Source organism: Falco naumanni, chromosome 7 (genome assembly GCF_017639655.2).
Source record: "Falco naumanni isolate bFalNau1 chromosome 7, bFalNau1.pat, whole genome shotgun sequence".
NCBI classification, from domain to species: domain Eukaryota; kingdom Metazoa; phylum Chordata; class Aves; order Falconiformes; family Falconidae; genus Falco; species Falco naumanni.
Genome location: NC_054060.1, coordinates 2,071,832 through 2,099,570, shown reverse-complemented (window position 1 = coordinate 2,099,570; position 27,739 = coordinate 2,071,832). Strand labels below are relative to the sequence as shown.

The window sequence follows — 27,739 nt, the reverse complement described above, 5'->3', positions numbered from 1 at the left end:
TTAGCATCACAAAAGTAAGGGCGGGATCTTAGGGAAGGAGTATTTCTTCACCCCAGCTCCAAGTGGATTTCCCACATGTGCTCTGGGATTACACTCACTCCCACCAGCACTCATGCAGGCACCACCATACAAGTTCGACTGGTTTGGTGAGGGGGGTGTGTGACACAGGATAAGGCACAGATGAGTTGTCGTCGCGTCTCTGGTATTTGTCTCATAGTCTTCCTGACCTGTGGTGATGAAGGAATGACGTTTTGGGCAGTGTTTCATTTTGCTAGGAGTGGCCTTTTGCTATTATTTTATTGTAGCCCCAGCAGGAAGAGGGCTGGCGCATGAGATATGCTGCAGCCCTGCTGCATCCTCCTGATGGTAGCGCAAGGTCTTCTGTTGGTGAGCTGTTCTTGCTGCCCTCTCTCTGAGCACAGCTTTCTGCTCTCCACACGTCCTTCTATTGAAGCAACCGGGTGCAGCTATCCTTTGTTATCAGCCTCTGCACCCTTGGTCTGCTCTTGCTGCTTGTGCGTTCTTACACATATTTTAATTCTTACTTTGTTTGTATCAACCTTAATATTCCTCTTAAAAGTCTCTGGTAAGTTGATGGTGAGCCTTGAGCCAGCTGCAGCTTTTCTCAAGAGCCTGAAGGTGAACAAAGCCATCAGACTCTCACCTTCCCCTTACAGGAGGAGGGGCGGGGGGGTGTGTGGAAAGAAAGGACCAAAAACCCCAGCAGAGCCTGGAGGTATGAACTGATGAAGATCGGTGTTAGATGAAGTCTCCGGTGTTTTTAATAGGTTGCTTTGGTCCCGCCCTCTGTTCCACTCATTGGCTGCCCTGGATGCTGCCCACTCTTTTGTATAAGGCGAGCGATGCAGCTGTCAGCCTCAGAGGCTCATGATCTCTGCTCACTGAATAAGTAGAAATGGGCAGGAGGTCGCCTGTTGCCCTCTTGGTGGCCCTGTGGGCCAGCCAGCTGGGCATGTGGGCAGCGGGGCGCTCCAAGGTGAACCCCAGGATCATCACGGCTCCGCAAGGTAAGTCCCGGGCTGCGGTGGGCTGCAACCTTGAGATGCAGCAGTGTCTGCAGCTGACAGCTGCTCCCTGCACTGTGCATTTTCTACCTGTGTCTTGGTTTTTGAGAAGAGTTGGTCTTTTTGTTTTATTCCTTTTGTCTCTTTGGGGAGACTTTTGGCCCTCATTAAGATGAGCTAAAATGCCTGTAATCTCAGGAAGGGGCTTCTGGCTTGCTCGATTGCTTTTAATTGAATTTTTAGATTGCTGTTCTTGCCAACTCCTTTCCTTTTTATATTCTAAAAATACTTTCCTACAGGCTGGCTATATTAAAGGCTGTCGAAAAGCCCTGAAACAGACACAGTAACCATTTCCCCTAACTTGCAGAGAGAAATGGAGAAGTGTATTTGCATAATACAGTTAATTTTCTTATTCATCTGATGTACTTACCCTGTTAGTTGCAAATGAGTTCTGTGAGTAAATATTTGCAGAAGATCTCTGTTCTCTGAGAAAATATATACATCTGAAATGTCACACAAGGACTTATAATCAGATCTGATTTTAGCAGAAACTGAACAAAGAAATGTTTTCAAGGAGCAAGCTTAGAGTACAGCCCGAGCTTCATGTGTTGAAAAGAGCAGACTAACGTTTACTGGTTTTATCATGTGTCTTCCAAGCTTTTTGATTAATACCCTCCAGGGAGGCTTTAACAAAAGACCCCGTCTTGTCCCCGGCAGTTCTGGTGTTTGGCTAAGCCGGCGGTTTGAGCCGAGCTGCAGATCTCACGCTGCTCTGCAGTACAACAGCTCCTCTGTGTTTCCTATTCGCCGACAACTTCAGAGGACACAAATTTCCCGTGGTTTATTCTGCGCCATCTGTTATTCTTCTGCCATTATTTATTATGCCCTTCTCCTTCAGGCCCATCGCTGCCTGTGGAGGAAGGGCCCGGAGCAGAGGGAAGGGCAGTGGGTGCGTGGCTCGGAGGTGGCCTCCGTCATCGCACAAAGGGGAGAAACACCGGTAGGGAGGGCAGCAAAAGGTTGCTTCTGGTATTGCGTCATTTGTTTTATCTGCTGGCACATTAAGTGGCTCAGAAAAGGGGATGCAAGCAGGGAAAAAGGCACAGAGCCTGAGACTGAACAGAGGACGGGGGTCATGCATTTCTCTGTAGACGTTTCCCCTGCCCTGCTTAGGGAAGGTGGGGCGAAAGTTAAATTGCTGGAGACTGGTGTGGCTGGAAATGCCTGTCCTGGAGTAAAGCTGTGCTGAGGGGGAAGAGGGGGCCCGAGTGCTTGATTTCTACCTGTGTCCGTGGGCTGTGCTTGGCATGCATGTGCGGTGTGGTCATTTGACCTTTCCCTGCATCTGTGTCAGAGGGTGGCTTTCCCGGCATCGAACACAACAAGGATCTGTTACTGAGAAACACCGAAGCCAATTAGTGTTAGGACACTTCCCTGCAAGGGGATCAGCTTCTGCTTATATCTGTTTCTCTTTTTTTTTTTTTTTTTTTTTTTTTTTAATAGAGAGAGAGTGAGTGAGCGCTTAGCTGGGACACAGGCCAAGAGGGAAATCAGTTAGGGAGATCTCAGAGGTAGCTGTGTGGCACACTCGTTACGTGTCAGTCCTGTGTCCTATTTAACAGATTGCATTTTGCTCAGCGTAACCTCTACCCTTTAGGAAGTGGGTCTGTGGGTGGGGAGGAGGGTGCAGAGGTTCTGGAGGAGGGTGAAGACATGGGACAGGGGCAAAGGGGATGCCAAGGACAACAGGGAGCCCTCGTTAACTTCCCCAATGATCCAGACACAGTGAAAGGCAAGCGCAGCATCTTTAGTAAAACCTGCAGGTCAGCACACTGCTGCTGTTTGCATCCGCATGGAGAGGCTCGTCCCTCGCAGTGGGGGTCACAGTACTGCAGGGCTCGGTTTGCGGCTTGAGCCCTGGTCCTGGAGGCTGGGAGCTGGATGGAGAAGAGCAGCAGTCTGGGACATTTGCATGGGTGTTCACACTGGGGCTGGGCCTGATGTGCTGCGTTTGCAGTGGTGCAACGCTGGCCTCAGTCCTGGGCTCTGCAGGAGCCGGCAGCTTTTCACATAATTAAATTTCTTACACGCCATAGCCCATCATTACTAGCACCAGGTACGGCAGCCTCAGTAAAGACACCTCAAGACGTTACAGCCCTGCGGGTGAAGGGAAAGATTCCTGGTGCTGGCCAAAACCCAGCCTGCTCCAGGAGGGAAGAGTACATGTGTGGGATCCCTCCTTGGGCTGCGGTGCTGGGGAAGAGGAGGAAATTGGTGCTGGGCAAAGTGCAGCTGCCGTTCCATCTCAGCCTTGCTCCGCTCGCCAGCACCCCCCCAGGCTCAGGGAGGGAGCCCAGGGAGGGAGCCCTGGCCTCACTGCGGGCAGCCTGAACTACTCTGCTCTTCTGCCCCACGATCCCTCATTGTCCATTTTCATAGCAAGAAATAGGTGAGGGGACATTGCGACATGGGAAGAATATGTAGCTGGGCTTAGGTGGCACAATCCCGAGCTCACATCTGAAGACAAAGAAACAGAGTCAGCCTGTCTCGGTGCTTGGAGCTCTGGGGTTTAAGTAATTTTACAGTCCTGGGGCCTCAGACCTGTGGTGTGGGGCCAGGGCGGTGGGTGGCTGGAGCACCGTGTTCTGCAGATCTGCCTTTCCATGAATGCGGTGCGTATAAAGCCAGCCCCAAGGCCTCGGCCGCTGTGCTGCCTTTATTTCGCCTCCCTGAGGGCGCAGCGCAGTGCAGGAGGAGGTGAGGAAGGGACATGCTTTCCCCAGAGACCAGCCCAGTTTCAACATGTGCTGGGGAGTGTTTGCCACCAAAGGCAGGGTGAGTGATCCCTGACGCTCTCCCGGCAGCTGGCACAGGTGGCCAGCTCTGGGGTCCGGCTGGGTAAGCAGCTCTTTCAAAGCACGTCTGACTCTGCAGGATTTCTTCCTCTTACTGGAAAGACACTGAGACCAAAGGGCTGAGGTCAGCTCCAGACCACTGCTCATATCTGAAGTGCTGAAGATCCTTTTTAGTGGCCAGGGCTTTGCCCTGTCTCTCCTTTGCAGCTGACACAGCATGCAGGTGGGTCAGGGTCTCTTCTGGCTGTTACCCTCTCCAGTGTCCTAACGAAGGAAGATGGTAAACGGCAAGTTCCCTATCTGTTGAAATATGCAGAGTGGGAGTGAGTTCAGCCTTAGCAGCCTGGGCTGGCGCAGAAGCAAGTGCTTCAACTTTGCACATTGTGTTCTTGCTTATCTTCCCTTTTATTTCCAGCCTCCCCCTGCCTCCATGTATTTTTCTAACTAAATGCTGACCGGCTGGGCTTTGCTTTGAGAAGGGTGCGTTCACATCCCACACTGAGCTTTTGCTTGTCAGCACAGATAGCATGTTTACTCTTCTGACCCATCTGCAGAGATGGAGACCGCTATGTCCTGGGGCTGGGCAGCGCTGTCCGGGTGACGGAGCAGAGGCAGATAAGCCCCTCTGTGTGGAGTGGGAGGGTGGCATCCTAGGCTGGCTGTCTCATGACCGGAAAGTCACCGAGCATTGGGAGAGCAGAGAAGTGCAGTGAGGACAGCAAGGAGCCTGAGGGCTGTGTCAGGCTGCTGTAGCCTGGGGCCTTTGGTGCAGCATAGGAATAATTTTTAGCTACCGCCATGCTTAAGATTGTCTTGTCCCTGTTTACTTGCATGTGTGTAGATCTAAGATAAACTCAGCCCTTCTCTGGCTGCCTGCTGCATTTATACCTTGCAATAGCATGGGGTCTAACAGTTTAATTATTACCCTGTTTCTCATTAACAGGTGACACTGGAAACTGGAAGGGACAGGTTCTGAGCTGGTGCATAGCTCACAGGAGATAAGCAGGTCCTGCAGGGGAAAAGAAAGATTATACACTTGACCCTTGGCTGCCTTGAACGGGGTAAACTGGCTCTAGCCTGCCCTGGGTGACGGGGAGGCATTGAGATGGCCGTTCCTGGAAATTGCCTGTGCTGCCCATAGCAGCTCCTGGGCTTTGCCAAGCTCGTCTGCCTCTTCTTTCCTGGGAAAACTGTGCCAGGAAGCATCTCTGAGTGCTGTAGGAGCTCTTTGTGCCCGCCAGTGCAGTGGTGCTGCATTCAGCTAGCAAAGCAAGAAGGCTGATCAGAGATGAGGTTGAACTCGTACTGATGGGGAGTGGTGGCAAAATGAGAGTGGTGTTAGCACTAGCTTTTACTCCGTGGTGACAGTGGCACTGTTTTCTCAGGAGCCATGGTCCCATGGGTGTGAAGCATCTCTGTAGGACAGTTTCACATGAAGGTCTCAGCGCATCAGTATTTCCAGGAGAAAGCGTCTGTCTTTCCCAGCAATGCTATTTTCTGCAGACGGCTCATTTTTACAGGGTGGGTGATGCTGGTATCATGAAACGTTGGTTGAAAATATTTTTTGCTCTGTGCAGATTGAAAAGGAAAAACAAACCAAACAAACCAAGCGAGTGAATCACAACCACCTCCTGTTGCAAGAGCGTGACACAAAAACAACAGGCATGGGCAAACTAATAAAAGTTGTGGCTGCTGCACTGAAATGCTCAGGGCTGGGAAAGAGAGGCAGATGCAAATTGCTGACCTGCTGCTCAGCTCTGTGCCAGCCCTCGGGCTGATTCTTGGTCAGAATTGCAGAAAATTGCCCTTGGAAGGTATTCTGTAGTTATGTAGCCAGGCTCAGTGCCTTGGAGCAGGACAAACTAAATCTAAGCCTGAGTACTTGAGTACAAACTAAATCTAAGCACTGAGTACATGATGCTTTTTAGAGAAGCTTGTATCCAGAAAAAAGGCTGGAAGGTAAGTTAGAAGGAGGAAATTGCTTGTTTTGCAGCCAGCTCTCTCCTATTGAGCTACATCCTATGGTGTGTGGCTATTTCTGGTTGCTCCAAGAATAGGACTTGTTCCTCCTGTTGGGCACTCTTTTCAATCCCAGCTCCACCCGGTGTAGTAGGCTCTGTCTGTGTCTGGTGTGACAGAGGAACACGGTAAGAGTGCCCCAGGAGCTGGATGTGGAAGCATCTCCTACCACCTCTACTAATTTCAGAGCAGCTTAATTCTGAAGCAACAGGCTTCATATAATAGACCTCGTATTGGCCTTACTGACAGCTCTGGTTCTCTAGTGCTATAACTACTCAGTCCCCAGTTTGAACCCTGGTGTCAGCATCCTCCTGCAGCAATGACAGCATCCTCCTGCAGCAATGACTCCACATCTAATTACCCGCTGGGGTTAAATTATTCTCCTTTATTGGGTGTGTGTTCTGGGAGGGAGAGGGCACTACAAGTTTAAGGAGCTGTAGGAGCTTCCGTGGGGAATGCATGGACCGTTCCAGCCAGACACCTGCCCTTGGGCTGCTTGCAACAACCATGGCCATGGATTTGCTCGTATCTTGGATAATACAAGTTTTGGCAAGTCTCATTTGAGTGTCTGGTTTGAAACGACTGACTGTAACGCAGTGGTTTGGCTTTCCAAGTGTGAGTAATGTGGCACTGCAGCCAAAGACGGACGTGAGAAGAATAGATACTGTGTGTTCCTGCTGGTGGGGTGCAAGCGGGCAGAAAGGGGATGCTAGGAAGGGCTGCGTGGCCTGCCCCAGCACAAACCCAGAAGGCTGCAGGGCTGAGACCTGGCTGACACTCGTTGCATGGGTGGGAAGCCTACAGCAGCAGGTAGAAGGGCTGCAAAGAGCCTGAGGAGGCCCTTCCCAACCTGGTGAGGAACTCCCTTTGCTGTGTGCATAATCTCATCAGTTTTCTATAGGAAACTGAAACTTCGTCCTCACTCCAGAGCCACAGATCTTTCTTCCCACCTTTAAACCTCTGCAGAGGGTGGAGGCTTCACGGGGGATTGCACGGGTCCCCTTACCCTGTGTCCACCTTCTGGCTAGCCTCCCCTGGGCTGGGAGAAGATGGCATGTGCCCGAGAAGGGTTTCTTGGCTGCCCTGCCCTAACCAGCAGCAGGGAGGCGGGAGATGGCTGCCAATTAAGCTAAAAGGTAAAGCGGCTGTTTTGCTGGTGGATGCTCATGGAGGTGCTTGGGGCAATCTTTATCCTGCAAGGCTTTTTATGATAAATCACTCTCTGGAAACTGACCTTCCTAGCAGGAGGGGCAGCTGTGCTCTCCAGATAGCAGCTCTCCTGCTAAACCCATCCTTTTATTGTTCTGCCATTGTTCCAGTGACCGTATAATAAAATAGCATAATCACAGGCCGAAGTTGCCCAGCTTCCAGCAGGAACACGGCAAAGCTCAGGACTGTCATTACAGGGAGCAGCTTTTGGAAAGTAACAAAACCTGGCTCTAAATTTAGCACCCGCAATCCGTAGGGTGCAGCAGGCAGCTCTGCTTCGGGGCTGGTTGGGAAAAACGTACCTGCTAGATGACAGGCTATATCCGTGAAATCAAAGGCTCCGGACTCATCTTGCAGTGGCACAGGCTTCAGTGCTGCATAATTCTGGGGGGGTGAGCAGGCGGCTGGGGGGGGCAGGGGATATCGGTGGTGTGTTAGCATGCATAGAAAATACTGCGATGCCTGTCACGTAGTCTTTTTGTGTTTAGAAAGGAGAAACCTGTCTTTCCTGGAGCGCAAAGCGCTCTGGTTCAAGCCTTCGGAGGGTAAGCGGAGTCCTGCAACGCTGCCCCTGTTCACGGAGCCCTGCCTGATGGCAGAGACTTTGAATTCAAGGCTTGTTCCTTCCTGGCTGCAGGTTAGGGGCCTCTTTTGTTGCTCGCTGAGTGGGCGTTTGAGCCCACTGCTGGCTCTGGCTCCGGCGAAGGGGATATAGGCTGCATAGCTCTCAGAAGAGCTTTTGAGCAGGCATGCCCGTGCCCAGCAGCTGGGTTACCAAACTGAGAGGGGTTTTTTTTCCCCCCTCTTTCTTCCTGCCCTAGCTCACCCCTGCATTGAATACTGCTGCCTGCTGCCAAGACGCTCCGGAGCTCACCAGAAATAGCGTGGAAATTGTTAATGTGCCAGAATATTTGCCTTCTGTAGTGTAACTCTAAAATAAAGCATATTCATCTAGTTAGAGCATACTCGGTGAGCCTGAGCCTGCCTTTCTGCCACGCTAGCGCAGCCCTCCTGGGCATTTGGACTGCACACAGGCTGAGAGCTTTGGTAGGATATATCCCCGAAAATGCAGGCTGAATTGTTTCCTCTGCTCCAGAGCATTTTGCTGTTGATGGCAGGGGTGTCTTGAGGGCAGCAGAAAGCAGCTGCACAAGCACCCTGTGATTGCAGGGTCTTCAGAGGTGGTTGGGGAAGAAGCCAGAGAGAAGGCGAGCAGTGTTGTATGGTGGCAGCTGGGAATGTAGCTTGGCCAAGGGTGGAAAAGTCCCACTGCAGAGAGGATGTAGATGTTACTGAGATACCCATAGCCTCGCTCTTTCCTTTGTAAGGGGTGCTTGGAGGGAGTCAGAAGCAGTTTGGAAGGGGTGTGAGGGAAAGATAGCGTGAGGTTTCTTGGCAGATGATTAAATACTGCTTGTCTCCAAACCGTCTTGGGGAAGAGACAGGAGGAGAAATACTAAACAGATTAAACTGGCTTGCTGCAAACTTAAAAGAAGAAAGAGGGGTGAAATGTGTAAGGCAAGCAGGTCTGGGTTTGAGTAACACGGGTTTCCTGGCTGCTTGTCCCCACTCTCTACTTTCACACCTCTCTTTCTTCTGGGTTTCCCCACAAGCACATGGGCCCCTTAGCTACAGGGCTGCACGTCCCCCTGATCCTCTCCAGCCTCCTGCGGGCTGCCTGTGCTGCCCAGTGCTGGGCTTACTGGTTCTCTGCGTGAGGGATGATGGCTAGAGATGGAAAACAGAAAGGACAGCAGTACACAGCCTGAGCCCTCGCTCTCAGCTGTGCTGCTTTCGGGAGCCAAACTGCAATGTTTCCTACAGGATGGAGGTCAGGGGAAAATTATGCTCAGGGCTTTTACCTGCCCCGGGTGATGAGAAAGCACTTTGCCTTTACTGAGAAACCATTTTTACTTACTCTGTCCTTTCTGGGCACACTCATGCTCTTGGGATGCGTTTGTGGGAGTGCCTGGTTAAAGCAAAGGCAGCTGCGCTGACCTCAGTGTTGCTGCCCTACCTGGCCGGTGCCCCCCGCCCCGGCGGGGGAGGCTGTGTCAGATATGAAGTACGCAGGTGACTCATGGCCACAACAAGGCTTGTTTGATCTGAATTGCCAGACCCTGCCCTCTGGCTGTCCTGGTGGGCATCAGCTGGGGGTCTCCCCATGGCAGGGAGCTGTGTGGTCCCAAGGAGAGTACGGAGGGCTTTAAGGAGCAGGAAACATGCATGTCTGTGTCTGGTCACGCTTCAGTAAGAGACATTTTTAGCACTCTTTCTGGCTGCCTGGTTTTTGCTGCTGCTCCCCAGTGCCTTTTGGCTCCTGGCGGACTAATACCACAGAGGAGTTTTGGAGTGTCCCTGCAAGCATCCTGAAAAGAAGGCAGGGGCGAGGGGAAGGCAGGCAACACAGATCCCTTCTGCGATGTGCCAGTTACCAGGCTGATGGGCTCACGGCCATGCTCCCAGTCAGCTATGTTGTGCCAAGCTGAATAGGTGGGGAACAGGGAGGGACAAGGATGATACCTGGCCCTGGGAGGACTGTGGAGGGAGCTTTTTGGGGTATCAGGTTCTGCTCTTTTTATTTTGCTTTCTTGGAGAAATGACTAATGTTGGAGCACAGGCTGACCCGAAACGGTGCGGGGCAGCTCTGTACTCCGAGCGGTGTTTGGGCTGGCCCTTCAGCCTTCCCGTGCCTTCCTGCCCCAGCACTGACAGCTGGCTGTAAGGACCCCGGCTCCCAGGGGTGCAGCTAAATCCCTTGGTGTAGAGTGCTGGTGGCATAAGCTGGGAAGAGGAGGGAACAACAGGCCAAGTTTTGCCGTGAGCAATGGGAAGGAAGTGGTTTCCCACATTGTATTGCCTTTTTGCCCCTTTCTCAGAAACCCCTCCTACAAAGCATATAATTTTCCACAAGGCGTGTTGGCTGGTGTGTGTTAGAGACCTTGCAACTCAAAGCCGCTCAATTACTCTGTGGCAGGTCAGGGCAAACCCCCCCAGAGTGTCCCTCCTGGGTTGTCTCATCTAGAGACAAGTTGTTCCTATAAACCCCCCCTGCCACTGCAGGGTCTGCCGGCTCCCAAAGGCCTGTCAGACTGTTCGAGGCATCCATCCCCTGGGAAGGAGCTGGCTGGCGGGTGAGCGTGGCTCTGGGGAGCACCTCCCAGGCCTGACTCTGGTTTCCTTGTGTCACATTGCTCCCTTTGGGCAAAGTCACAAGGGAAGAAAAAACCTAGCTGCTTGGTGAGCACAGCAGCTCCCCCGGAGGCATGCTTCCTCCTTCTGAAATGTCTCAACTTGGGAATTTATAGATCATCTAAAAAAAAAAAAAGAAAAACCAAACACGCAGCTTGGCTTCTCACCAGCATCTGTGGTGGAGCTGCGGAGACAGACGGCGTGTGGCTCTTGGATGGGGAGCAGTGTGGTTCAGTCCAGTCCTTCTCCCAGGGATGGAGGGGACCCATGGTGGCTCCGTGTGGTGTCCACATCCCTCTGGGGTGGGTGCCGTGACTTCCCGTGCTCCCCTTAGAGGAGACTGTCTGCTGATGGGGCTTCCAGGCAGGTGTCTGGCCAAGGAGGTAGGAAATCGGGGTATCGTCCTCCTGGTCTTGCCTGGGCAAATAGTGAAACTGGAACTGCCGTAATGAGTGATGTCAGAGCTGGGACCAGAACCAGGAGTCCTGACCCCCGTGTGTGACTAAGGTAGCGGACCTGAGTCACATTCCCAGCCCTTAAAAAAGCGGTTGATCCGCCTGTGCTGGGCTGCTTATCACACATCCTGAGTGCGCTGGGGAAGCGGAAGGGTGATTGATATCACCGAGTCAAGGCAGCTCTTGTGTCCCCAAAGCGGGGTGATGTGCAGGAGCCTGGAGCACGCAGTCAGCCCTGACTCATGGCATTACTGGGAGGTGAGAGCTCTGGCACAGGTGTAGGAGACGAGACCCCGGGGAGTCCTCGGCATTGCCAGTCCTTGAGTCAGCGTTGAGCAGACAGATTTCCTTTTTCTGTCAGAGCCAATCCTAGTCAGATTGCAGCAGACACGTTGCTATCAAGGTCGTAATCTGCTCAGTCTATTCAAAGAGGAATAAAGAAGTAAAACCTGGGAAATGAGAAATTGGTTGTAGAAGTAGGGAACTTAGAAAGGATCCAACCAGTGCTATGACTCAGGCAAGAGAGCACTCGCTGTCAGACCTGCAGGCAGCAGAGCAGGTGGCAGTGTCATCAGCATCGTGCTGGGGAGGGGAGGATGCATGATGGTGACGGCTGACAGCGCTCTAATGTGTTATAGCGAGAAGAGTTCCCAGGGCTGCCGGGTGGATTGCCTGGGCGTCGGGGAGTGCGGCGGCGCTGGAGATTTGGCTGCGTTCGCCGCAGCAGTGAGCTTTGGTGCTGCACCTGTTTAAATCCCATTTTGCCATTTGATGGGTGGCCCAGCCCTGTGTCCGCATCATATGACAGCAGCACGAGAGTGGGAGAACACAGGCAGCCTAGCTAAAGGAACTTCCCCTGCTCAGGGCAGCACAGACCCTGTGGTACGGAGCAGGTAATGCCAGGGAGCGGGTCAACCCCATACTCTGCCTGATTTTCACTCTTCATACTCCAAGGGAGGGTCCCACTTAACAAGGGTTTTATGAACAGCAAGTAAAAGATCTGCCCCTTGTCTGCATCAGTGTTGCTTCCAAGAAGCGACGGGTTCTTAATCTTGTCCTCCTTTCCTAGCTTTATCTCAGTTCCTCATTTTAAAATGCTGGCACCAGGGTGGATTTGAACCACGACTTCCATTTCAGGGAGATGTAGTCCTCCCCCGGCATCAGTGAATCGTAGACCCACAAAGACTGGCCCGCTACTGATGCTGGGAGCTGTGCAAGCCAATGACTAAGCTGAGTGTCTGGGATGCTGGAGCCAGCTGCCAGACCGGGAGTGTGGAAGGGAGAATGGCCGTAGCCGAGTCAGCCAGAATGAGAGCTGGGTTGTTGAGTTTGTCTGCAATGAGGCTGTACACCCACGCTGCTTCTCTAGTTGGACATCTGTTCTGGAGGTGGGGGGCATGCTCCCTCCTGCACAAAGCTCTGGGATGCTCTGGGAGCCTGACCTTGCCATGGTGCTGGGGAGGGCCAGGCCCTGCGCAGGCTCTATGTGCCTTTGTGAAAGGGCTCCTGGACCCAGAGGGGGCCGCAGCCCTTTGGTGTGTTATTAAAGCTGGATTTTCCCAAGCTGTGTCTAGGGAGGCAGGCCCATTGCTCCCTGTCAGGTGGGGGAAGCAGGATTGCTCCATTTGTTATCTGCATTGCTCTCTGTGTTTAGGACAGGCCTCCCTACCCTCATCTCATCCAGAGCACCTCCCTCTTAGTTTCCATCCTCCTCGTTACCTCACCCTGCAGGCATCCTTCTGAGATGCACCGGGCTCCCTCCTTCTCCCTCATTTAATATTCTTCTTCTTCAGTCTGGTGTGGTACTCTCCATCCTCCCTGTAAAGCACAAAGCTGCTCTTTCTCCCTTTCATTCCTCCGGACTGGGGTTAGCATTTCAATTGACAATTGTGCCATTGATTTGTGCGCTGACGGTGGCGTTTGCAGTAAATGCCAGGCAGAGGGACTCAGCGGGGTTAGCAAGGCTCTGGAAATGAGCCCTGTGTCTTCTGAAGCTCCAGACTCTATTTTGGAGGGAGGGTGATGGCAGGGTCATGCCTTTCCCCCTTCCAGGGCGGGCAAGCCTTTATTCGCAGTGTCAAAGGCAGCCTTGGACTTGCTAGGGGAGGCATGTGCCCTTCTCGGGGGACATGGTGTGGGCCATTAGATGCTCTCGGCCTCATCGTCCCTGGCTCTTGAAGCCATTTATACCCCAGGTCCCCAGTCTGTGGGTGCAGGGTTGCTCCCCCTGATCCTGCCAGATGAGAAGCAGAGGCAAAGGCGGTCAAACCACTTCCTTAAGCCCAGCTGTCTGAGGCAGAGCAGGGGCTGAGGGCCAGCTCTGCAGGTCAGCCAGGGGGCTGATGCAGAGGCAGAAGGACCCCAGCACCTGCTTGTGAAAGCACCTTTTAAAAGCTCCCTTCCAGATTAAGTTATATCAGTGCTGGAGCCGCAAACACGCTTCTGGGCCCTGGCTAGCAGAGCTGTTTACCCTCAGCTTAGTGATTCAGTGCCGTCCCTGGGGAGCAGTAGGATAAATAATATGTTGGCGCCGACCAAATTATTGTTTTGGGCTTGTTTGTTTCTGGCTGTTTGGAGAGAAGTGTGTCCTTGTAGGTTGGCACGGCTCTCGGGGCTGAGCTTAAGGAAGAGGCAACGCTGTGAAAAAGCCTCAAATCAAACCCAAAGTTAATAGGGGGGTGGGTGGCCTGAAGTGTGCGAAAGGGTGAGGTGGAGGAAGAGGAGCAGGGAGCGGCTGCAGGTGTACATTTGCCTGTATTAGCAGCAACTTTAGGGGCTGGGCTGGAGGTTTGAAAACAAGAGCAAAGTTTGCTGAAGTCTCGCCAGACCGGCTTGCGGCATGTTGGTGATGGGTTGTACTGACGGTGGTAGCTGGATGGGGGAGAGGGGCTTTAGGGGCTGCCGTGTGCGTGGGCTGTTGCCTGCCTGCTCTGTAGGTCAAGAGGGGGATTTCAAGGACTGCTGGAAAGAAGGGGAGTGGTGAAGAGGGGATTAGTCCTCTCCTCCCTAGCAAGCACAGACTTGGTCTGTGGCTGATGAGATTCCCGGGGCTAGCTGGCATGCTCCGCTGGCTGCCTGCTTGTTGGGGCCATTTAGGCAAGTGAGTTGCACAGTCACTCTGAAAAGATTTGATGCCAGCTTCTCCAGCAGGCAAAGCACATGCTCAGGAGTTTCTCTGCGTCCTTGGACAGAGGAGAGACAGTAGGGCTTGGAAGGAGACAGGGAGCAGGCAGGGACCGTCATTCTGCCGAGCTTTCCTAGCTGCAGGGTCCCAGCTGCTGAATCCCCCCTGCTGCCATGCAGCCCCACAGCCTCTGTTCTGTGGTCTGGGGGGGGGACAGCCCGGAGGTGTTGCGTTAGTGAGAAACTGTGGGCTGGAGGGCAGAGATAGTTCTGGCCCATGGCACACCTCCACCCTCTCTCTTGGCGGCTGAGGTACCCTTGCGAAACAGCCACCCCTGGGTTTGGCAGGATTTCCCATCACAAAGTGGTGGCTGGCACCAAGCTGGTGATGGGAAGGCCTTGCTGGCTGGGTGCCGTTTAACCCCACAGGGATTAGAGACCCGGAGGAGGTGTGACCAGCATAGTGGAGGAAAAAAGCTGCAAATCAAGGGGGCATTCAGTAGCCCCAGTGACCTCTAATAAGTCTTTTTTATTTTTGGCTTGGCAGAGCCTTAGCAGGACCCCTGCGCAGCATGCTCCGGGCAGAGGGGGAGTGCTGGACTGTGCAAAGATTGTCCTTTGCCTGTCCTGCCAAGTGCCCCTATAAATAGAGGGGGACACGTGCCACTGATTAATTGCCTGTCTATGCAGGCAGCCAGCTCCCGAGGCAGACGCAGCCTTTGTCTGCTGGGAGCAGCAACACTTGCCAGGAGAGAGGCCCCCTCTTCTTCGGAAAAGGGAAAAGAGGGAGAGATGAAAACAGAGTGCCCTGTCACACTAAGCAGAGGTCAGTCCTGACTGGAGACTTTTCCCTCTTGGAGGAGCAATCCTCCTGGTGTCACTGCTGCAGACTGTGGTAGGGAACAGGTTAGCCTACAGCAGCACATGTGCCACGGGCATTGCGCCCTGCTGTGGAGCTGGGCCCTGGCATAGCTGCTCAAAGCTGCCCAGATGTGGCTGCACCATCCTGGAGAGGGATGAAGGACCAGCAGACCCCATCAAGCAACAGCAAAAGCCTCAGGGGAGGAGAATCACAACTGTGCTGCAGTGCAGGGCCAGCCTCCCACACCTGAGCTGGCAATGCAGCGGGAAAGGGAGGGTGGTTTTAGGAAAGAGGAGATGGAAAAGTTGGAAGGTGAAAGAGGAAGGAAAGAGGGGAGGACAGGCAGTTCTTCCTCCCAGCTGGGCCTGGCAAGCTTCCCATCTGCAACAGCTGGTTGTGACATGGGACCTAGGTCTTGCAGGTCACTTCTTGTTCACATCTGGGGTGTGGAGCCCATGAGTTGTGGCTTTATGTGCACCATTCCCTTGTCATGTGTGGGCTCCAAACCCTGTCCGTCCCCTCCTGGCCCTTGCAGGGAGCGTGCTGACGGTGCGGCTGGAGGCTGGCGAGGAGAGGTGTGGTGCTGGGCTGTGGCTGGTGGCGGGTGACCTACCCCATGGGCACAGGGCGGTTGACCCCCAGCTGCAGAGCAACACAGCAGCTCCTCTCCCGTTCAGCCAGATAAGAGCTCACAGCTCCAGTTAAGCATGTGCAGGGTCCGAAAGCAGGGCAGAAAAACCTGCAGGCCTGTCAAATGCAAGAGGGTGCAGGAGCCAAATCTCCGAGGCACTGGCCCAGTGTGGCTGTCAGGGGATGGCCAGAGCGAGGAGGGAGCCCTTCATGTCAAAGCTGGGAGGCACTTGGCCGTTAGAGCAGGTGGGAAGGCAGCGCTCTCCTGGCTGCTGCACAGCCAGTTCTAGGTCACCCTGAACTTCTGCTCTCCTGCCTCAGCTCCTGCATCAAAGTTTCCCTTCCTCCTCATCTTCCTCCATCACCAGCCCTGCAGAAGCCAGGCTGGGCTGCTCCATTGTGCAGCTCTTCCTTCCCCTGGGGCCAAGGGGACAATAGCGCATCTCTGAGCCCAGGAGCTGCCTTTCCCTGCCTGTTTGGCACGGGGCCAGCCATCCCAGAGGGCTCCCAGCCCCGTGTCCTTGTTTTTCTCATCGGAGGACATGGAAAGGGAGTTGATCAGCCTGAGCTGGCTGCAGGTGTTCTCCACAGTCAGCTGCGGTTCCCCTGACGAGTATCTCCTCTTGTGCTGTTTCTAGGTGCGAAAGAGTACGCATTTCCCAGGAGTGAGAGGTACCCGGTCTTCTATCATAAAGAAAACAGCTCAGCCATTTACATTGGAGGAGAGGGAAGACTTTATTACTATGACTTTGCCACCTATGAGAACTACACGGTAAGGATGCTCTACATTTGGCTGTGGAGCCCTATAAGCAAGTGTGCAGCATCTGTCTCACAGCCCAAACACTAGATACCTCGCTTAGTGTCTTTGCCAGCAGCGAAGTCAGATCTGGAAGGGTCTGATCTCTGCCCAGCCTGTCCCATCCATCTGGGAAGCTGCAATGTCAGTATGATGAATAGCTGCAGCAAGGGGGAAGTCTGCTATGCTAGCCATGGGTGGATTTTTCCCAGGCTATGATCCTCCTGAGGCCTTTGTTGCCCCAGGGGGAGGATTTTTCCAATGAGGGACCCTTTCTTTAGTGTGAGAAGGGATGCTCAAACTCATGTCACTGGGGAGAAGCTATGTTCTCATCCCTTTCCATTGTTGGAGCCCTTCTCAAAAGCAGGAAGTTCTGGATCAGCTGGGCACTGTTACTACAGCAGGAAAACCCCCAGCTGGCTTTCTCATGACCTCTTCTTGTCCTGCTCAAGTCAGTTGTTGAAGTTTGGGCCCAGGTATTTCCCTTCTTGTTGTCCCAGGAACAGTGTGGTTCATGGATCCCAACCGTTGGACTCCACCACCCACTATCAAACGGCTGTTCCCCACAATGACAGATCCTCTCCCAAAATCCTTTGGAGAGCAGCTCGGGCTGGCTGCCAGTCATGTCTGCTGCTTTGGCCCTGAATCCCACTTCTCCCCACCACCTTGAGGGACTGAGAGATCCAGCCCAGCCTCCCCAAGGGTTTTCAAATGCCAAGGTGGGGAAGAGGGCTGCATTGCAGTGTTTAATGACCTTCTCACCAACATGCTTGTTTTGCTTCTTGTGAAGAGAGTGACTAGCATGTAGTACATGGGGCTGAGCCCATGTTAGTTGGCTTTTAGAGGGCAGAAATTAAATCATATCTCTTTCTCTTTTATCCTAGGAAGAATTCCCTGTGAAAAATGAAGGACAGTGCATGATGCCTGGGAGTTTGGTAGGTCCTACCTGTGGTGGAACAGCATGTGGAACAGCTGGATGGGTGAGGGTTGGAGGACTGCTGGGGAAGGAGCTGTGCATGCTCCACACGTGCTTTCTCTGGGTGAAGGCCTCAAGTGCCTGTGGAGCAGGAGATCAGATGAGGTGATAGTAGCTTCCTCCTCTGGTTTTAAGACCCATGAGAAAGCTAGGAAGCCATATAGCAGTGTGCTTGGTAGTGCAGGGGGCTTGGAGCTGTGGGGCTGTGATCTGCCATTAGCAGCCACTCATGCTTCTTTTCTTTCTCTTGCAGGGGGACAATAAAAATTACCTCACTTTAGTGGAGAAGTATGGAGACGGGATGTTAGTGTGTGGGACCGGTGCCTGTGCTCCTACCTGCTGGAACTTGGTATGCTGTGGCCACCCGTGATGGGACCAGAGGCATTTGCTATTTTGTTTCATGTTACCTCCACCTATAAAACGGTGCCCTGATCCCCCCTCCTTCTCAGAGTGCTCCAAAAAGCCCAAATGCCAGCACCCTTGAGGAGCTTATCGTGACAGCATGGGACAGCCCATGTGAGCAGAGGTCTGTGCTTGCCACCTCTGTGCTCACTTGTTGTAGCTCCCCTCTCCTCACCTCTTGTCTGCAGCAGGGGCTCTGCCTGGCCCATTCAGCGATGGGCTGTGCCCTTGTCTTACTTGGGCTGCGCTGGCCAAGGAGAGCTGCTCTCCTCCTTTCACAGGGGTGGATGTGGGCACCTGGCTCCCCTGCCTTCCCTGAACTGATCACACCTGGGGGCCATTTCTGTCCTTACCCAGACGCAGAGAAAGGAGAGCACTCCGTGGGATGGGAGAGGTATTGCTCCTTTCACCCCTGACTCGAATACCCTCGTCGTCGTTGATGGTAAGTCTGACTACTCACGTATTTTCAGTCGTAGTGCTGTGCAGGAAGGCTGGGCTCTCTGTGGCAAAAAGGGGCATCTTGAGGCTGTTCTAAGGGCTTTGTCCCTCTTCTCTAGTTGGCCTTAGTGCTTCTTGCTTTTACCTCATTGAAAGGCACGTCCTCCGGGGACAGAGCGTGGCACAAGGTTGTTTATTCCTGCCCAGGGCATGAGGATTGAGTCTCTGCGCGAGAGGGTAGAATGCAATGGTAATGGTGGGGAAGGAGGGTCCTGCAGTGACTCCACTGCTCTGGAACTGACAGAGGGACAGATGAGGATCCTTCCCAGAGGCAGGGAATCTGTCCCAGTCTCTCTTTAACAAAAAGGACTGGGGGAGTCCAGCCAGGCTTGCTCAGTACTAGCAGGGAGGACTGGGTTTCTCAAACTGTATCCACTGCCTCTGTGAGTCCATGTGCCCAGAGTTCTAGGTTCTTTGTTTTCTTCGCACACACCCTTCTGCCCCCTCCAGAAATACTAGGCTGCAAATGAGCTTTCCTATTCCCACAGGTCACGACATCTACTCCACCATCAAGAAGAGCCAGCAGAATGGCAAGATACCCCGTTTCCGTCGAGTGAGAGGGGGTGGAGAGCTCTACACAAGTGACACAGTGATGCAGAGTAAGTATGGGGAACATCCTGAAGGCACGGGACCCGCTGCTTTGCCCCACCAGGCAGATAAGTTGAACTTTTGGTCAGCCCACACCTGTGGGCGGTAAGTACACAGTATAGCTTGGAGGGGTACATCCTTTCTGCTCAGCTGGGGCGTAGCTCCAGAGCTTCTTGTTTGGGTTCAGTCACCCCTAGAGCGGCAGAGAGGGCTGATCTGGTCCCCATCCGCAATGCCAGTGGCCCAGCGGCTCTCTCGCTGCCAGCTGGGGAAATTTCACCTCTTTGCTTGTGGAACAAGACAATTGAGTTCCTCTTGCTCAGGGTGAGGAGATGGGGAAATGGAGACAAATGGGTGGCAAGTCCCTTGTCAGATGCTGGAAGGAAATGCAGTTGTGTAAAGGTGCCCATCAGCTGCCGTGCAGTGATGGAAACGGGAAGAACAACTTCCACTCCGGGCAGTGACTCTTTCCAAATCCCCAGCCAGGGTGAGACCTTGAAGCAGGAACATGTTGGGCTGTGCATGGGACAGGGTGGGGAATAGAGAGAAAGGACCCTCCTCGGTTTCCGTGAGCTTATTACATTGCCTTCCCACAAGCCTTTCCAGTGACACTGGGAAATGGGAGATTATTGAACCACTGGCCAAAGAAAAAAAGCAAATCAAAATGACACCAGGGCAAAACAGAACTTGTGCGTGCAGGGCAATGGAGGGGGCAACCAAGCCACCAGCAAACAAAACTAATAGAGCCGCGAGGCTCATCCCCTGCTTACGCAGAACTCCCTGCCATGGGGAAGCCAGCTAACGATGTTCAGAGGGACCCTGGTACTGCTGGGGACGCCCTTTATGGCAGCGCTATATTAATAGGAAGAGCATCACTGGGTTTTCCACAGCAAACAAACAACAGAGCAGCTTGCTCCCACTGAGGGAGCCTTCCTCTGTGATAACAGCTCTGCTGCGCAAGCAGGGAGAACAGGTTTCCTTTGCTGCTAAGTAGCCGAGACTTCACCGGGCTCTGGGGACTTGCGTGGAGTTGGGTGGAAGGGAGAGAAAGGGGAATCCACGGGGAAGGTGGCATGTGAGGAGCGGTTGTTAGTGAGATGCACCGCTCAGGTGTAGAAGATGTGCCTGGACCTGTCCTTCACCTGCAGCACAGACTGTGTGCGTGTTTCTGCATCTTGCGCGAGTGTGAGTGGTTAGCTGCAGAGCATGCTGGTTTGGTTCCCACTAATGACTTTTCAGCTGAAATGCATGTGTTCAGGCCAAGGTTTTCTGATGGCTCACTTCTCTTTTCAGACCCTCAGTTTGTCAAAGCCACCACCTTAAGGCATGAAGAGCCTCACCAGGACAAGATTTACTACTTCTTTCGTGAAGATAACCCGGATAAGAGTCCTGAGGCCCCTCGAAACATCTCCCGAGTGGCCCAGCTGTGTAAGGTACCACGGGAACAGTGTGGTGGGTGGCCAAGAGTATTACAAGGCTGGCAAATGGACATGCCAGCTTACCTGGTGCTGTCGGCACATGATTTGGCCCCTCTCCTCTGCCACAGAGTTTGTGTGGGGTACAGCCATGTCCCTTGGCCTTCCCGTCATCTGGCTCCCATCTTGCCTGCAGGGGAGAGAAAGCCCTGTTCTGTCTTGCTGGGATGTTAGGGAGGCACACAACAGTTGCAGTGACCAGTATCAAATATACCTCTGGAGCATCCCCCAGTTATCCATCCAAGATGCTGGACTGGGGGGGCACTTTGTGTTCTTCTCTGCCAAACCCTGACTCCTTTCTTTCCCTCTCCCCAGGAAGATAAAGGGGGAACCAGTTCACTCTCTGCTTCCAAGTGGACCACCTTCCTGAAGGCCAGCTTGATTTGTGTTGACCCAGTCACAAAGGGCAACTTCAACTGGTTGCAAGATGTCTTCTTTGTCCCTGCAAGTAACTGGCGGCACTCCAAAGTCTATGGGCTCTTCACAAACACCTGGTGAGGATCTTTGCCAGACCAGCGGCATGTCCTGTCCCATGGGCCAAATCCTTTCTTTCAGCCCTTTACTGTCTCTGGCAGTCACATGGGTGGAAACCAGTGGATGTCGTCAGTGAAGGCACGATGCACGCGGCCGTGCCCCAGCTGTAGGGCTAATGGCCACTATCTCCCTGACCCCCTCTTTGTCTTGTTGCCCACAGGGGAAGCTCTGCTGTTTGCGTCTATTCCTTTGGGGACATTGACAATGTGTTCCGGACATCTAAACTCAAAGGCTATAATGGTCCCAACCCAGAGATCAAGCCTGGGCAGGTGAGTGAGTGATAAAAGATGCGGACATGAAGTGGAGAGGCCTCCCGAGGCCAGGAGAGCTGGTCCCTGCTCTGCCACTGCAGTTAGTTGACAGAGTAGCTGGGACGGTTGTGGGGACAGTCCCACCACTGAGCAGCCAGGTGGGAGCTGGGGCAGCGAAGAAGGTTGTAGGTGCTGCGGGAAGGATCTGAGCTTTGTTGCCGGAAAAAAAAAGGAGGCTGGATAAGGTCCAATGCCTTCATAGAAAGAGAGGGGGGGATGGGCTCTTATGCACCTTGGTGAACAGGTCTGTGTGTGAAGCTGGAGGGCAATGACGTGCCTTGTGTTTGCTAACCCTGTGGGTTTTGCCAAGCCAACCTGCAGCCCAGCCTTGTGGTTACGGGTGCACCACTGACCTGGCAGCAAACAGCAGGGTGGGGAGAGGCTCCCCTGAGCCTCTGCAGGGGTGACAGGGCGTGAGTCTCCTAAACTGCAGCTTCTGCTGGGGCAGATCGCTGGTAGGACCTGGCATGAGCGTGAGTGCAGCAGCTGCAGGGCTTGCATTTAGCCCCAGGGCAGGTTTGTGCACCATGCCAGGGCATCCTGTGGGCTGAGGTATCTGCGCTGTGCCCTGCCTTGCTCTCCTGCCCTCGAGCATCATCCTGAGGGACCCGTCTGACTGACGGTGGCTTTTGTCCCCACTTGCCGTAGTGCGTTGCCTCTGGACAGCACACCCCCAGTGAGACCTTCAAGATAGCCGACAGCCATCCAGAGGTGGAGGACCGGGTGGAGCCCCTCTCACCTACCAAGAGCCCCTTATTCCACAACAAGCACCGCTATCAGAAGATCGGGGTGCACGAGGTCTCTGTGGGTGATGGACGCCGCTACAACGTGCTTTATCTGGCAACAGGTACTAGGAACCATTCCCTTTGAAGTTCCCTGGAGTTTGCTTTCCCCTCAAGGGCAGGGAACCCAAGGGAAGCAGACAAGACCCCCAGTGCAGAGCAAAGCAAGGGGCTGTGTTGCCAACTTGGCATATGTTTGTCAAGCAGAAAAGAGCTGCCAAGTCCCAGTACAGCTAAATACATCCAGTTTGGCTGCGTAGGCAAAGACTGAAAGCAGAACCCCAGCACGTGGCATTTCCCCTAGCTGGGCTGCTTCAGACTGTGGTAGGTCTGAGGCAAAGAGTTTTTAGGGCGAGAGAGGTAGCACAGCTCTCCCCAGGTGCAGCTTTACACTGTCAAGCAGAAATCCTTTGCAAAGGGACCCACTCTGTCATCTCCTGTCCCCGATTGCTCTGGTGCAGCAGTGCAGGCTTCCTGTGAGGCCAGCACCTCTGGCTGGAGACACGGCCAGCTGATCACAGCTGCCGGTGGTCCTGGGGGCTGCCCCCTGGAGGTGCTGCCGAGCTGGACCAAGGCAATTAAGCTGCAGGTGAATGGGATGGAGAGCAAAAGGTTGGTAAACTCAGGCATCTGCCTGGGTTCCCCTGCAATGCAGCTGCTCACTGCCCAGAAGGTGCAAAGGTCCCTGAGCAGTGCTTCCCTCTCTTGGAAGCCGGCCTGCCTCCCCTCCCCAGGGCTTGCTCCCTACAGCTATGCTCCTCGTCTTTTCTGCACTGTGCTGGGATTTCTTCACGGGCACTTGTGGAGGGACTTTCTGGGGGTTTTGTTTCCTAATCTGTGATTAGAAACATGCAGATGGCTCTCAGTAGGTGGCCTAGGTTGGATTAGGGCCCACGCATGCTCAGATTGTTCTTATCTTGCTGAAAGCCGTAGCTTAAATGCAGCTAACGCCTTGCAGAGTCCTGCCAGGGAGCTTGCTCCAAGATGCAGAGCTGCGCAGGGCAGCTGCCCACCCTCACTGGGGCAGGCACAGAGGCAAGGGCCAGCATCTGGGAGGTCCTAATCCCTGCCTGACCTGGGGTCACATCTTTCACCTACCCCTGGTTGATGGTGGAGAAGGGAGCGCCTGTTTGGGAAGGGGGAACCATGCAAGTACTAAAAGAGGGGTTTATTTTTCCTGAGGATTCCTGAGTGCTGTTCCCTCAGGAGCTGCCTTTCTGCCCCTCCACCAAACTGACTCATTTTCTTAAATCACCGGTTTGGAGTTGTCTAACTGGAGAGGGGAGTCAGTTTAATTAGAAAAACAGAAAGGCAAAACCCCAAGTTTCAGCCTCAGGCGAGCAGTAAGATGAGGCTCACAGAAGAAGAGGCCAGTGATCAAAGCAGAGCGGAGCCCGAAAGCGGTTGGTTTTTCTTGCTGAGGCTGTTGCAGAGCAGCTGATGGAGGCAGGCGCTGCTGGGTCCCGAAGGGCGGTGGGAAATGGGTTCCTCATGGCTCTTGGCTGGGAGGATGACAAGGCTCCGCTGTGGGAAACGCCACTGTCTGGGGGATGATTTCCTAGCAGAGCAGGCAGGCTCCTTTCAAGAAAGGCCCTGTCTTCGCCGGGTGGCTGGTTTCAGGAATCCAGTCGAGCCTGACTGCGGAGTGGGTATTGTCTGCCACAGCGAGAGGGCTGGGGGCAGAGCTGGTTCTCTGCCTGGCTTCCCCACCCCTGCCTGCAGCCCCTCTGCCTTGCCTTTCTGCTCTTAGCACGCTTCATCAGGGCTCTCCCCTCTTTCTTTCTAGACAAGGGATCCATCCACAAGATCGTGGAGCTGCCGGATGGGGTGCAGAACATCATGGAGATCCAGGTCTTCCCAAAGAAGGACCCAATCCAGTCCATGATCCTGGACCACAAGAGAGTGAGTCTGCCTGCTCCATAGGAAGGAAAACAGTGGGTCAGGCTTTGTTTAGCTTTAAAAGCAGGCAGCAGGGGAGGCAGGGACAGATGGTTTAATGACAACCCCTGGATCTGGAAGTAGCCTCTGGGGGGGGTTGGGGGGGTGGAGGGACCTGCAGCACGCTTTGCTAAATCTGAACAGCTAGGCTGATGTCCCCAGTCCTGGGTAGCTGTGTGGTCAGTGGGCAGCAGAGCTTTTCAGACACCTTTTGGAGGTGAGGGCCGGCCAAATCCCAGCACAGTGGTCTCCCCCTGCAGTTTCCCTCTTGTCCAGCGTTGCTGGCAGATGAGCTGTCAGACAGCACTGGTGCTCCATCCCAGAGGTGACAACGCTGCTGTCACTGATGGAACAAACTTATTTATACACTGGGCTGATGGGGGAAGGACGGCTGCTTCCCTTCCCATGATAGGGACTTCTGACTGCATTGCCTGGAGACCTACCAGCCTCGCTGGTGAAATCCACCCCAGTATCATGGTGAAGCTGCAGGAAAAGTGCTAGACAGCTAGACACTCATAGGGTGGCACTGGGACACGGTGCCAGGGTGATCAGCCCCTCTGCTTTCCTCCTGCAGGCGATGCTGTACGTTGGCTCAACAAATAAAGTCATGGAGATACCCATGGACATGTGCAGGGTGTATCGCAACAACTGTGACAGCTGCTTGCTGGCGAGGGACCCGTACTGCGGGTGGCTCAATGGGAGTTGTCAGTCGGTTTATCTAAACCGGTACGTGGCGCTGACAGTCCACTGTTTCTCCATCACCTTCAGCTGCTTGCTTTCACGTGTGAAATACCCAGACCCTCAGTATTCCTCTTCCTGGCCAGGTGGTTTTGAGGCCATCTTCCCATCACAGGGAGAGATGGGCCCGTCATATCCAGGCAGTAACAGCACAGTCATCTGTGCTGTCCCCAGAAGCTGTGCCTCTGCAGGGACCCACGCCTCCCGCAGCACCCCTGCCCTGGAGAGGGGAGGGGCCAGTGGGTTTTGAGCACCCAGCCTCTCTCTTGCCGTTAGAGATGTGCGTAGCTCTGCTGTTTAAAGCAGCTGATTGTGGTGGGTTGCTGGGTCTCAAACTTGTCATCCCCCGAGCTCCTGGCTGAGGGTGCGGCACTGTTTTTCCTCACCCAGATAACAGTTTAAACTTTCTTCCTTATCTGATCCATCATATCTTGTACGAGCAGTTCCTTTCCTAGCCCTGAAGCGCTGCTTCCCTAACGTTAAATGCGTTGTTAATGTTTATTCCCATCTGCTAGGGAGGTGCACCAGACCCTGAACCTGGACCCGTGGGGAGGGAAGTGCCAAAAAGGGGATGTTAAGGAAGGTATGTAAAGGTTTTGAGCTGTAGGCCATGTGTGCAGGGGCTGTTTGGGGCAGGGTGATGGATTCTCAGGTCTTTGTACGGGTTGTGCACGGTGTTGCAACTCATTGCTGGGGAGCTGGGAATGACCGTGCTGGAGCCAACACACCGAGCAAGTCTCAGCTTGGAGTTAATTGGTAATGCATTTCTGGGCTGGGTGAGAGGGCTTAAACTCTGTGTTTGCTGATGTCCTGGGAGAAGGATCCCATGGACTTCACCAGGCTTGGGTCAGGCTCTGCCATTATCGTTAAAAGGCTGTGTAACATGGCCCCAGCGACCCAGCTGTTCTTTCCCCCAGACTTCTGGAGGGAATCCGTGGTTCCTGGACATGCCTGTCTCATCCCCCTTCTCCATCTCTTCCAGTAGATGACTATCAGAACATCACAGTCGTCCCTTTCTCCCGCTACTATCTCAACTGTCCCATTGAGTCCCACTATGCCACTTACAACTGGTACCACAACAACAGCCTCATCAAGACCTGCAACACCACCCACCCTCAGCAGGACTGCTTCCACTTCATCCAGAACGTGAGCCACATTCACTACGGCCACTACGTCTGCATCTCGGAGGAGGATGGCTTCAGGCAGGCTCTGGTGAAGGAGCGCCTGGTCAACCAGCTCAGGTTCATGTCCCAGAAGGGCCAGGCCACCATGACGTTTGGCTCTTGGCTGCAGCTGCTCCTGATGGTGGTGTTGGTGGAGCTCTTCCACTGAACACGACAGGACTGTGTTCCCACCGTCCTGGCTGCTGCTACTCTTCCTGCACTTGCTGTCCGCTCCTGAGGCGAGATTGCCATTCTTTTAGTTGCTCCTTGGACGTTAATCTCTGACTGTCTCAGAAGGGGTCCTGGGCAGCAACCCCTCCATCTTTGGCCTTGGTGTAGAGTTGTGGCAAGGAAGATATGACTGCAGGGCCAGATGGAGCAGGGTTTGGGGACAGGGAGGGAAGGGGTACCCTAACAAGTGGGGGACATTTACTGTAGCCAGCAGCTTGAAGGGAGTGGTGTCAGCCTCTCCCCGAGCCCGTGCTGGTCGCTTTGTACTGGTTATCGTCCTGAGCCTACCCTGGGTGTGGACATTCAGGGGACTTCTGCCGATGTGCATGCACTGATCCTCAGGGCACAATGACTCCTCTCTTTGGGAACATGCATGTGATGAAGAGGAGGAGCCAGCCCTTGGCCTTTTTAACTTGTTGATCTGTGGTTTGCTCCAAGCGGGGACTAATGCCTCCAAGTTTTTAGTGGCTAATGTCTGTTTGGGCTGGCAAGCAGCTGGAACGTTCCCAGTGTCGCATGTGAATCCCCTTCTGACCTGGAGAATTGTGCTCTGGAAGGGTTCTAGGGTTTGGTTTATTTTTGTTTTTTGCAGTTGGCTTTGACATGGGAGGGGGATCGGGAACTAGCACTGGAAACCTGCAAGGCGAGGGCAGGCGCAAAGTTAGCATTTTGCACGGAAAAGCCTCGGAAGATGACTAGATTTGGGGTGTGGGGAAGGTCAGACCGAAGGGGACGGGAAGGGAACGTAGAAGCAAGAGCCCGAACGAAACCCAGGAGGCCCTGGGAAGAAGTTTTAAACGCACAAATCCTCTGCAGGCAGCTAAGGGCATTTATCTGTGGGCAGCAGGCAGCCCTGCTCCCAGCACCTCTCCTCCAGGAGAGGGACCGGGCTTCCTCAGGGAAAGGGGCGGCAGGCTGCTGATCTCAGGGGGCTGTGGCTGTCCCCACCGCCCGGAGCAGATGTGCCTCTCTCCCTCGCAGTGAGGGGACAGGCGAGCACCAGGGTTTGCTTTGAGGTCTCCGAGCAAGACTAAACTGTGAAAAATGGGATGCTCTCCCCACCCCTGTGGGCGAGGGGCAATCCCACACCTTGTCTGAACCTTTCCTAGCCCTCTCGACGGCTGAAATGCCCCAGCCTTGGGCCGTCTAATGGAGTGGGCATCGTATCTCATGCTTCCAGTAAGCTGTCACAGCAGCACAACTCCTGCTTCGTGTCTGCTCAGAGACACTCAGGGGTGTCCGAGGGGTCTTTCTGGCAAGGGGGAGAGATGCCACGTGCCTCTTGTGACCGCGGACTATGGACAACGGGCCAGAGCTTCCTACTGCACTACATTTCCAAGATACCCTCCCCAAATCTAGGATAGAGCTTCTTACATCCCTTCTCAAAGCACTTTAACTTTGTGAACTAACAAATACCTATTTATTATCAGCTGGTAATTACTGTACTTGTATAATTTTATAATATTATAGAAAGTGAGTTCAAATTAGAGAAGAGAAAAAACAACAGCTACCAAAAAAATCCTTTCAGAGCTGTGACCAAAGTGAGAATGTGATTGTTGAAATAAAGAATGGAAAAGAGCAGGCAAGTGCTGTGTTCCTCACCAGGAGCCAAGGGATGCTGCTGAGATGGTGCCTGGGGTCTCCCCTGTCCCTCTTCCTCCACGACCAAGGGGTCCCCACGCCCTCTTCCATGTCTCGCCTGCCTCTCCTCTCCAGCAGCAGCCCCTGGCCATCCCTTGTGCCCTGGGCTTGCTGCTCCCACTTCAGGCTGGCACCATCGGGAGTGAGAAGCTGGGCAGATTCCTGCTGGAAAAACCCAAGGGGGCTGTTAGCAGCACCCCACTCACCACTGCCCACCACCCGCAGAAAGGGAGGGATATAAACAGCGGGTCCTCCTGGGCACGGAGCCATCCCAGCACCTTCTGCCTGCAGCTCTG

At 53.8% G+C, this 27,739-nt stretch overlaps 1 protein-coding gene across 2 annotated transcripts; it reads left to right on the top strand.

Annotated features, from left to right (window-relative positions):
- The first annotated feature begins 851 nt into the window (after positions 1-851).
- On the top strand, positions 852-27,380 carry SEMA7A (semaphorin 7A (John Milton Hagen blood group)). Of its 2 annotated transcripts, none has more exons than XM_040601025.1 (14): positions 852-1,028; positions 16,009-16,142; positions 17,051-17,101; positions 17,396-17,491; positions 17,902-17,986; positions 18,531-18,641; positions 19,924-20,063; positions 20,421-20,599; positions 20,800-20,908; positions 21,599-21,797; positions 23,519-23,634; positions 24,245-24,396; positions 24,924-24,991; positions 25,394-27,380. In XM_040601025.1, exons 1-14 carry the CDS (start codon positions 917-919, stop codon positions 25,738-25,740), a joined length of 1,899 nt encoding a protein of 632 aa, XP_040456959.1. In that variant the 5' UTR covers positions 852-916; the 3' UTR covers positions 25,741-27,380. The 2 variants fall into 2 exon arrangements, with proteins under 2 accessions (XP_040456959.1, XP_040456958.1); XM_040601024.1 differs by having other exon boundaries at positions 25,391-27,380.
- The last annotated feature ends 359 nt before the right edge of the window (positions 27,381-27,739 follow it).

Bases quoted from the DNA above. Each gene is read 5' to 3' on its own strand.
- SEMA7A (XM_040601024.1), top strand. From the start codon at position 917: ATGGGCAGGAGGTCGCCTGTTGCCCTCTTGGTGGCCCTGTGGGCCAGC. The intron at 17,492-17,901 runs GTATGCTGTGGC...GTCCTTACCCAG, and splicing joins CTCCTACCTGCTGGAACTTG to ACGCAGAGAAAGGAGAGCAC. The intron at 20,064-20,420 runs GTACCACGGGAA...CCCTCTCCCCAG, and splicing joins GAGTGGCCCAGCTGTGTAAG to GAAGATAAAGGGGGAACCAG.